General features: G+C 39.7%; 1 protein-coding gene across 6 annotated transcripts in view; it reads left to right on the top strand.

Moving 5' to 3' along the window:
- Positions 1-7684, top strand: part of pbrm1 (polybromo 1) — a 29126-nt gene extending 21442 nt beyond the window's left edge. For 4 of the 6 annotated variants that reach the window (XM_052110963.1, XM_052110965.1, XM_052110964.1 and 1 more), the window contains exons 23-29: positions 200-383; positions 1552-1753; positions 2328-2529; positions 2666-2821; positions 4840-4889; positions 6253-6460; positions 6857-7684. In XM_052110963.1, coding sequence (XP_051966923.1) covers positions 200-383; positions 1552-1753; positions 2328-2529; positions 2666-2821; positions 4840-4889; positions 6253-6460; positions 6857-7020 — 1166 coding nt within the window. In that variant the 3' untranslated portion in view covers positions 7021-7684. The remainder of the gene's footprint in view (positions 1-199; positions 384-1551; positions 1754-2327; positions 2530-2665; positions 2822-4839; positions 4890-6252; positions 6461-6856) is intronic. The other 2 variants (XM_052110967.1, XM_052110968.1) reach the window with 1 other exon arrangement.
- Positions 7685-11680: the final 3996 nt, after the last annotated feature.

Consider the following 11680-nt stretch of genomic DNA (forward strand, 5'->3'; position numbering starts at 1 on the left):
ACATCATACGAATTGTGTTATTGAGTGGTTTCAAGGACAGGTGAAGAAACTTGATTTAGGCACTCCAGACTGGAGTGTAATTGAAATATTTACATCGAAAAGACTACCATTACATAAAGTAAATGGTTAGTTGGATTAAATCTTAGCACCATTATTGTCTTGTACCACACCTGGAATGTTTGTTTGTTTTTTCCCTCAGGGAAGTGTACAGTGTCTTCCTTCAAAGATTTCCTGTCATGCAGGCCAACTGAAATGGCAGAGGACGATGTGTTGCTGTGTGAGAGCCGCTACATAGAGAGTGAGAAACAAATGAAGAAATTCAAAGGGCTGAAGCGTTTCTCTCTGTCTGCCAAAGTAGTCGAGGATGAAATCTATTACTTCAGGTCAGATAAGTTGTTGAGAGTAAAACTTTGGTATGACTTGTTCCATGTAATTTGTATCCAAATATGAGAACCATACAATCCATTTTCCACTGAAATATGTCTCTTTTATTATACTTTGTTTTTTTTAGAGTAAGTTGTTGATCTAAAATGACAAAAAATTGACTTTTAACTCTTATCACTCATTGCACGGATGCGGTAAAGAAGCCATTCGACTCCTGTCTCGTTAATATGAGCTCAACCAAAACACTTCTGTGAGATGCTCGCTGGCTGAACTGACGGTTTTCTTAAAGGAATGTTCAGGGTTTAATACAAGTTATGCTCAGCTAACATCATTTGTGGCATAATGTTGATTACCACAAAAATGTATTTTGACTCATCATTTGACTGAAAAATCTGGGTTACAGTGAGGCACTTACAATGGAAGTGAACAGGGCCACTTCGTAAATGTTAAAATACTCACTGTTTCAAAAGTATCACCACAAGACATAAAGGATGTATGTGTAAACATGATTTTATTGTGATCGCTTACTAAACTTTTATGTATAAAAATTATAGCTAATTTACAATTTAGCTAATTTATAGCTAATTGCCATGGTGTGGATTTGCGGCAGATTGCATGTTTGATTCTAGCAGTGGCTAATTGCGTGCTTTCAAGCACATGTAGTGATTCAGGAGTGAAGCGTTTTTATTCTGTATTACTTCAGAGAATGTGGTGAGGTACCCGTACATCATTATAAACAAATCAGTGATTTTTGAAACTATGATAATAACATAATTGCATTAATATAACACTAAGATGGAAGTTGCTTACTGTTTAGGTTAGGGACAAATGCAACAGTGCCATAATGTGAATGCTGAATGATACATGCCTGAACATTTAAATACACTTGCCCATCTTGGTAAGGTATTAATTGATAGTATTAGTGAACAAATAAAATGGTACTCAAATGTCATAATAGTAAGTGATTAAATATTTATTTATTGAAAGACCAGCGTGTGCTCAGTCTTTTGTTTTTATATGTGAAACAGAAGCAAATATTCCACAACGAGATGGCCTTAAGCTTATTTAAAGATCCCATGAAAACATGCTCATGGATGTGTGTTTGTCTCACCTTTTTCACCCTCATGATTTTGAATCCCTGAGATTTGGCTTTTGTTATCCCATCAGAAAGCTCATAGTGCCTCAGAAAGAGCCGTCTCCACTGCTGGATAAGAAGATCGATGAGTTGGAGGCCAAGTTTGCAGACATGACAGATGAAGAGCTGGAGGATTTGGGTGATGATGACGATGGATCTGATGCCCACTGCATGCCACAGCTACAGACTCCACTGACCAGCGACATGGACATGTTGCAATACGCACCAGCACAGGTATGCAGTCTGCTGTTGTCACATAAGAATCGAAAACATTTTTGTAGAAGAGCAAACGAAAAACAACACAGGTCATAGATTCTCTATACTTGTCATTATTTTGCCCACCATGCTTTATGCGTGGAAAACCATAGATCTCAGAAGGGGTTGAAATAATAGTTCATAAATGTTTTTGTTGTAGAATTATGGAAAGGTTTGCATTTAATTTCTTCTGTACCTGTAATTTGTATATCACTCAGTACTGGATAAATGTTCAAGAGCAGTGGATCTGATGGGATAACATGTCAATAGTTCATAAGGGCAGGTAAACATGAAATGGATCTTACTACAATAATTGACTGTTCAAATCCAGCAAATACTTCTTCTTTGGAAGCCATTTTTGTTGCAACCTGTTACCTTGTAAACCTATATACCCTGACCTTTGTAACGCGCATATAATCCTTCCGATCAGATTGGATCCTGCAATTTTGGAACTCTCTTGCCTTTTTTGTTTCCAATATAAATTGGATGTGGGTGGCCCATGGGCATGCCTTCTAAGGCTAAGATTAGATCAATATTTCATTCTGTGCCACAGTCCACTCCAAAGTCAATTAAGGGGCTATCGAAGAAGGAAGGTGCGAAGAGGAAGATCAATATGAGTGGGTACATCCTCTTCAGCAGTGAAATGAGAGCTGTCATTAAGGCCCAGCACCCTGACTTCTCCTTTGGAGAGCTCAGTCGTCTGGTGGGTACAGAGTGGAGAAACCTGGAAGCAACCAAGAAAGCTGAGTATGAAGGTGAAGTGTCAAAGTTTATGTCACACTATTCATAAATGGACGCTGTAAATCATATATGGACGCTGATGCATGGAATACAAAGTCTACAGGTTCTGCTTGTAAAATCCACTTGTTTTTCTCTTTGTTGTTCTTCCAGAGCGGGCAGCTAAGGTAGCGGAGCATCAGGAGCGAGAAAGGGCGGCACACCAGCAGAACTCCTCAAGAGCAGGTACCCCAGTTGGGGCGCTCATGGGGGTGGTACCTCCCCCGACCCCAATGGGAATGCTTAGCCACAGCATGATGCCTATGGCAGGTAACCCCTCTCAGGTGTGATGGACACACCTTTCTGATGCCACACAGAGCTGCAATAAGAAGCCTAACTGCTAGCACACTCATCTCCAAAGCACTTTTCATCTTCATCCAATTAATTTTCTTTCCTTCTAACATGTTTTGGTCTCTGTAATTCTACAAATAACATCTGTTATCTGAATGGATATGATTTTGAATGCATCAAGCTTTTGTCATCTATGAATGTGCATGGATTTTATTTGTTAAGAAGACATGTTCATAAACCAAATATATTCCTATAGAACTATATAGGAATATAGATACCCATCAAAAAAGTAATGTGAATTTACATAATTTTCTGCACACTCTAAATCGTAAGTAGTAATTTATTAAATTTAATAAAAGAGCCACAGTGGCTCCAACTTCAACAAGTGGCTTCAAAAATGTAATTTCTATTTTGCGGCAATTTCCTCATAAGTAATTATTTGTTCTGTTAAACGCGTGGAATAGAAATATTTTTTTTCCAATTTTGTTTTTGCTAGATTCAGATTTTTTGCAGAAATTACATTTGTAAATTGGATGGAAGCATGACTGCAGTCAGCTGCATGATATACTGATGCATGCATGTGTTGAATCACCACCTTCCTCCAAAGGCATGATGTGTAGCTATGAGCCGCCCATGCTGCCTTTTCAGGGCACTATCAATGGCATGATTAACATGGCATAATTAACATGCCTCCACATCCTACGGGGATGCCTGCCTAACCCCACCACTTCCCTGGGCATGCCGTATCTGGCATAAGGACCACTTCACTGCCACATGCCCCCACTTGCAGTTGCTTCCTGTCTGCCTCTCGAATCCTAACAAGAGGGGCTACCTGTACCATAGGCTCGGGCTTCCACTAAGTAACCAGTCTGCCCTGGCCATGACAGAAGATTAGAAAATTCTAAGGTTCTTTAAGTAGTCTGACCTCTCACCAGAACTGTCTGCTCACATTGCAATTGTAAATAAAGAGGCAGTACCACCTCAGGAGAATGGCTTGGTATGCATTTAAAGACCCCATGAAATTGTTTTATAAGCACAGGTGTGTGTCCTGTGTTGACGTATTTTCTTATTGTTGTTGGGGTGGGGCACATTATTGAATTTGTCCCTTTTTTAATTTATAAATAGTCTTTATACCAATAGATAAACATGAAGAGAACAGGATATTGGTGCACTTTTGGCACTTTTCCACTGCACATTATGGTTCGACTCGACTCAACTCTAATCGCTTTACTTTTCTGAGCTTGCTTTTCCACTGCTGTTTAGTGCAGCCTCAACATGGATGGGTTGGCTAATCGTCATTGTGCTGCATAAAGCAGTTGTTGCATGGTGATTTTACAGTGTAACAGTTAAATTGGCCTGGTTGTTTTAGAAGCAAGCTTTCCAGTAGCTGGTCAACTAAATAAACTGAAGCTTTCAAAAGCAGTGAATTGCGTTAACATACCATCCTCCATCGTGGACTCCAGCCATGGCTGAGTCCAGGGCAATCTCCCTCCCATTGATCACCATACTGGATATCGTCCATTGGGTTGAACCACTTCCACTTTTCCTTGATGGTTCTGTAGTCACTTTTAAGTTTTTTTTTACTTTTTCCTACACTGTTGGGAGGTCCGGTGGTAGCTGTGTGTGGCCAACAGCTGAGACACTTCCTGAAAGACTTTTTCATTCAGACCATTCGAAAGTCGAGTGTACAAATGATATTGCTATCGCTGTAGCTAACTTTAAAACTAAAGGGTTGACGTCCCGTGTCGAAAATCCAGTGACGCTGGTAGTGACGGTTCTTTCTGACCAATCAGTGATCTGCAGGGTTTTGACGTCACATTTAGTATCTGCTCGGCTCGCTTGGAACCTCGACCGATATGGTACTAAAAAAAGTTCCAGGTACTATCCACAGTGGAAAACCCCCAAAAAGCGAGCAGAGCAGAGTCAAGTCAAGTTGTACCGTACAGTGGAAAAGCCCCATATGAAAGTCTCTTTGTATGCTGGTACCTCTTTTACAGGTATGAATGGAATGACCCCAGGTTCTACAGGAAACACTTATGGGACTCAGGTAATGCTGAAAATCAGGGATTATATGTTCAAAGGGTTTTGGATTTATCCTTAATGTTATAAAACTAAATGCTGTTGGGTTATTTAATGTCAAATCAACCAAATTTCAGAAACTAAACTCAAAGTTTCACTCATGATTTTGGAGCAAAACTACAGATCAAAAAATAACCTTAGAAAGGTGGTGGTGTCATTATTTTATATTTACATAGAGATAGGTAGGTCTACTGCTAAAATCAGTTCACTTGTTGCATTACATGCCAATGGTGTGATTTCAAAAATGAATAATAATAAAAAGAAGAAGAAGAATTTTTGGAGGTGTTTCTCCAAAGTTAGAATGACTATAACTCTAGAAGGATTAAAGATCCTAAAGAGCTTAATATCCTTTTTGGTTTCTGGTTTAGAGCAAACATTCCTTTTTGTTCCAATAATTTTTGGGTAAAAAGCCACGTGTCACTTATTCTTAAGAATAATATATTTTTGGACTCAAATCAAGACTTTGACATGATTGTTTTAATGTGAGTAATTTAGCCTTTTTTTTTTTGTTCTTATTTTTTTTTGAGGTCCTGTGCATGTACAATACTGTGCAAAAGTTTTTATAGTAAGGATCTCATAGTAAGGATCTCTTCAAAAATAATACCATAAATAGTTTTCATTTATCAATTAATGTCATGTAAAGTCCAGTAAACATTAAAAAGCTAAATTAATATTTGATGTGACCAATTCTGCTAGGTATACCTGGACACAGTTTTTCTTTGTTGTTGGCAGATAGGATGTTCCAAGCTTCTTGGAGAATTTTCCACAGTTCTTCAATCTATTTAGGCTGTCTCAATTGCTTCTGTCTCTTTATGTAATCTTATGTGCGTAAGAGTTTTGCACAGTACAGAATATGTTTGGGCCTTTCTAAAAAAAGTTTTAAACTTTCTACATTTTTTAGCATAATGATTTTTTGCATCAGGATGCATTAGCGTTAACATTACTAATGCGAAGTGGTCACATGCATTTCTGACTACCTACAAATATAGTTTTAGTAATAATTTTCAAAGCGTTTTGAACCCCATTTATACATGTATTTAGTGCTCACCAGTGGTGATTGCATCACCAAAGATTGATGTAATTATACCAGGTGCAAACGTGGCTTCTGAGTTTGAATTCTTGGTGGGGTGTTTAAACAAATGGGTTTTGTATAGAAGATGTACTATTTTTCATTTCTGTGCCATTGCATGGAAATACTGTGCTTGTGATTGTAAAACTAAACACTTCTGAAACTTTGTAATACTTCTTCCATCAAATATGGCAATTGTTGTCAAATTTTGCTTTTCATTTTAAGTTTGCTGATCTAAATCAGAGTTTGTGCATTTCTATAGATGGGTGTTATGAACTCAGGCCAACAGGCCCCCCCACCTTACCCGGGGATGGTTGGGCAGCCTGCCCTGCAGCAGCCCTCCACCCCAATATTTGTGGCTCCTCCACCCAAATCCCAGCGCCTCCTACATTCAGAGGCATATCTCAAGTATATAGAAGGACTCAGTGCTGAGTCAACTACCATCAGCAAGTGGGACCAGACACTCACTGGTGAGTGAGATACCATGGTTGCTGTATGTTATGTATTACTGTTTGACCGTTATGGGTTATTCAATGGCATGGCCAATATTTGGAGAGCTGGGTAGCTGGAGGCCGACATAATGCCAATATACAGTATGCTGAATGTTTCCTTATATTTCATGTGGATGTTTGTAGTTTTTGGAACATGACAACAGGGAGCTTACACAGCTCAAAATGGCCATAGCCCAATATAGGCTGATTAATTGACCTGTGTTTTATATTGGTCTAACACTATTTATGTTGTTGTTTTATTAAAACCTTATCAGTTTTATAGAATCCACAAAGTTTATAATGCACATCTTAAGTATGCACATGTTTTGGAGTATTTTATACTTTGTAATAGTGAATGTGTGCATGTCACCCCAGCTCGCAGGAAAGATGTGCGCCTTACAAAAGAGCAGGAGAGCCGTCTGCCTTCTCATTGGCTGAAGAGTAAGGGAGCTCACAAGACGATGGCTGATGCTCTGTGGCGACTGCGGGACCTAATGCTACAAGACACACTAAATATTCAACAGACGTATAATTTCTAAACCATTCCTGTTCTCGTGTTCTCATACAAGGAGTTGAGCCGTTCTTAGAGTTTCAATGTTGTTATGATATAACGTCCTCTTTAGGGTTTTGTAATGCTAAATATAGTCTGTTGGCTTTGTTAGTGGTTTTGCAATTTTACTTTTCTTGAAAGCACTTTCAATTGGCTACTTTTGTATGTGGGCTGTTAAATGTTCTTAGACTGATTTAAACATTTTCATAAAATTTTGAACTTTAAAGTGTTAAACTGATGTTTGTGCATTGTAAGTTGTGACAGGAATACGTTTTGTTGTAAGATTGTTCTGAAAGAATGTAGAAATGGCTATTTTGGCCTTGTCTTAGTTCATAAGATGGTGTTTAAAAACTAATCAGCCTATTTTTCATATCATCCCAGTTGTATTAGCTAAATGTCAGTTTGGAATGGACACCATTGCCTATTGTTTCAATAAACTAACATGAACACTACATCACATTGTTGATGTACAGTATACCTAGCAAAATAACAACAAAAAGTTTGGTTTCCGAATAAATACTATAGCTGCTACTGTAAAACAGTAATGTATCAGACAGTAATTCAATGGTACTTAAAGAGTTAGTTCACTTCAGAAATTAAAATTACCTCATCATTTACTCATGCCATGCCAGATGTGTATGACTTACTTTCATCTGTTGAACACAAACATTTTTAGAAGAATTTCTCAGCTCTGTAGGTCCATACAATGCAAATTAATGGGTGCCAAAATGTTGAAGCAGCAAAATCCACATACGGTCAACATAAAAGTAATCTAGATGACTCCAGTGGGTAAATCTATATCTTCTGAAGTGATATGATTGGGGTAGGTGAGAAACAGATCAATATTTAAGTCTTTTTTTTTTTTTTTTACTATAAATTTCCTCCCTGCTCAGTCAATCTCCACTTCACTTTCACATTCTACTTCTGTATATTGTGATTCACATTTTTCGTGCATATTGCCGCCTACTGGGCAGGGAGGACAATTTATGATGAAAAATTACTTGAATATTGATCTGTTTCTCACCCAAACCTATCATATCATGTTTGAAGATATTAATTTAAATGAGTGTTATGGATTACTTTTATACTCCCTTTAAGTGGATTTTGGAGCTTTCAAATTTTGTCACCAATTCACTTGAATTGTATGGACCTACAGAGCTGAAATATTCCTCTAAAAATCATAATTTGTGTTCTGCAGAAGAGAGAAAGTCACACACAACTGGGATGCCAGGAGGATAAGTACATAATGAGATAATTTTCATTTTTGGTTGAACTATCCCTTTAATGGAAATTCATAGAGCACCGTGGTATTACCATGGTACATATCCAAAAACGTAGTGGCCTCATGGTAGTTTGTTGTAAGTGTACATGGTATTAGTCACTACTGTCATCAAAAATGAATTAGGCCTAAATATAGGTATAATATAAATATAGAAGTTTTGGTACATCGATTACAGAATTTACTCACCTATAATCATTACTATATTAATACCCAATGTGATACAGATACGTCATTCTCTTGACAAGTGGAGCCTCACCCATTGAAAGTGGATTCTGACGCCTCACCCATTGAAAATGAATAGGGAACTTGCAGGTACAACATACCATTTAAAACCACATTCATACGCTACTAATAGATATGTTTTTTAATACAAAAGTTTAATACTTTTTTTGCATATTTTTGGAAATAATTATGAATCTTTCTAAAATTATATAATTAAATTATGATTCGTCACCAAATTTTTCACAATACATTGCAATCGTTGGTAAAGAATCGTAAATTAATCATTGTCAGTTCAAATATTTACACCCCTAGGCCTAAATCAAGAAATGAATCAAAAATACATTTATGTTAAATTAGTAGGACTTTTTGTCCTATTGTAGTGGCTATAGTATTTTAGAAACGATGGTTAACATTGTACATTTTGTAAAGTAAATTTTACTTAACTAAATTTTAAAGTACCTACCATCCAGTTTTACATGAACGTAACCTAAAAAATAATGATATATATATATATATATATATATATATATATATATATATATATATATATATATATATATAAAACACACACACACAGGCAGCCAAAAGTTTGGAATAATGTACAGATTTTGATGTTTCAGAATAAAATTGGTACTTCAGTTCACCAAAGTGGCATTCAACGGATCACAAATATAGTCAGACTCACAGCATTACTGATGTACAAAAACAGCACCATCACTATTTGAAAAAAGTAATTTTTTATCAAATCTAAACAGGCCCCATTTTCAGATGCCGTTACTCCAACACCTTATCATTGAGTAATCATGCTAAATTGCTAATTTTGTACTAGAAAATATCATGAACATGAACAAGAGACCTGCAAACGTTCTAAACTAGAGGACAGATTAACGCAAAATCAGTCCCTTCCTATCTTTGAAGACCTCCATGACGAGCTTTCTCGCTCATGGCAGAAACCTTAAACTTCCCGTGGTAGAAGAGACACTTGCGGATTATCTCTCACCTGGCTCGGCATTGTCTCAAAAGAGACCTACTCTCCCCATAAAGCCATGCAGGACCACCTCTATGCTTGTGGGTAAGGCTTATCAGACAGCAGGTCAGGCTGGTGCTGCCCTGCACACTATTGTGGCCTTAAGTGTTGCATGCGTACCAGGCTGACCTGTTGAAGAACCTGAGTGTGGGCAGTACGGTCGACGAAGAGGCTTTATCAGAGCTTCGTCGAGCCACGGATCTGTATCTCCGGGCTCACGCCATTGGCCGGACACTTATTGCTGAACGTTTTGGGCATCAGAGACAAGGACAAAGTGTTCCTTCTTGATGCCACGATTTTACCTTCTGGCTTGTTCGGTGACTCTATGAACATGGTCATCACCAGGTTCCAGGGGCAAAGAGTCATAAAGAAGCCTTTGGGCAATTCCTTCCTCGCCGCACTCTGGGGGAGGGGCCACCCAGCCCCACCCCGGTCCTTCTAGAAGGGAGGCTCAAAAACAGAGGGTGGCGGATCGCGCTCCCCCTCGTAGAGACTGGGGACCGGCTCGTTGCCCTCATCAGCCCCCAAAGCAAGACCTCAGGACCGTTATCTCCAGGAAGAGAAAGCCCTGACGGTCTTGCGACTAGCCCCTTAGGATGGGTCACGTGAGACATTCACCTGCACCTTCCCGATACTCCCACGAAACCTCTCCATTCCCACCATGGTGTTTCGGGAGTTAGTGGTTTCTAGCAAAATGTTGGGTGTTCCGTTGCTTCTTGCCGTAGTCCAGGACACGGAACACTCGATATCCCCTCAACAGGAAGTGTCAAAATGTATACACATCTCAGAGAACCTGGCAGCGTGGAAGCTACTGCTGGGTGTTTCTATGTGGGTTCTAAGAGTAGTAGGAAAAGGCTACAGAACTCAATTAGTTCGCCGTACTCCGCGTTTCAACGGTGTGGTTTCCACTACCGTGAAACCGGAACAAGCATGTCTACTATGGAAAGAACTGCAAAATCTCTTGGTCAAAGGGGCCGTAGAATATGTTCCCCTTCCAGAGAGAGTGTCAGGTTACTACAGCAGATACTTCCTGGTTCCCAAGAAGAATGGGGTGTTGCGTCCAATTTTAGACCTTCAAGGCTTGAATCGCTTAGTTAAGGCGTTAAAGTTCAAGATGCTAACCATCAAGACGGTCGTGTCTCAAATCAAACATCACGATTGGTTGGTCACTATCGATCTCATGGACGCATACTTTCATATACAAAGTCTGCCACAACACAGGAAGTTCCTGAGGTTCGCTTTCAGGGGCGAAGCTTTCCAATATCGGGTTCTTCCATTCGGCCTAGCCTTATCACCCCGCACATTCACAAAGTGCACAGATGCAACACTGGCTCCTTTGCAACTCCGGGGCATCCGCATTCTGAATTATATAGACGACTGACTGATACTAGCACAGTCACAAGAACTGGCATTACAGCACAGGGATATCATCTTAGCTCTCTATGATTGAGAGTCAATGGGGAAAGGCTTTCTCTCTCCCACTCAGGAAACTACCTATCTGGGGGTCGTATGGTATTCAATCATGATGCGGGCACATTTGTCTTCCGCTCGAATCGAGACCATTCAGAACACCCTGAGCGAAATCAGGCTAGGCCAAGGTTGCACTTTTCCTCAGTATCAACGAATACTAGGTCTCATGGCATCTGCATACTCGTTGATTCCTTTGGGCCTTTTGCACATGAGACCATTTCAGTTGTGGCTCAAAGCCAGGAGATTTCATCCAAGGGCCAGTCCCCAAAGGCAGATAAGGGTTACGCGCCACGTGCTTCATAGCCTTTCTATGTGATTCAGACCCCGGTTCCTCACCTTGGATCCCACTCTAGGTGCGTCTTGCCGTCGCAAGCTGCTAACAACAGACGCCTCCCTGACGGGCTGGGGAGTGGTCTTAAGTGGTCGTCCAGCTCAAGGGGAATGGGAGGGTCATCAGCTCGATTGGCACATCATCTGCCTCGAGTTGATGGCTGTATTTCTGGCCCTGAAATACTTCCTCCATTATCTGAGAGGCTGCCAAGTCCTGGTGCAGGTGGACAACACAGCAGTAGTCTCTTACATAAACCATCAAGGAGGTCTACGTTCAGGCCAGCTGAACAGACTGGCACGGCAGATTCACCTTTTGGC

The sequence above is a fragment of the Xyrauchen texanus genome, chromosome 39, assembly GCF_025860055.1.
Source record: "Xyrauchen texanus isolate HMW12.3.18 chromosome 39, RBS_HiC_50CHRs, whole genome shotgun sequence".
In the NCBI taxonomy this organism is placed as follows: Eukaryota; Metazoa; Chordata; class Actinopteri; order Cypriniformes; family Catostomidae; genus Xyrauchen; species Xyrauchen texanus.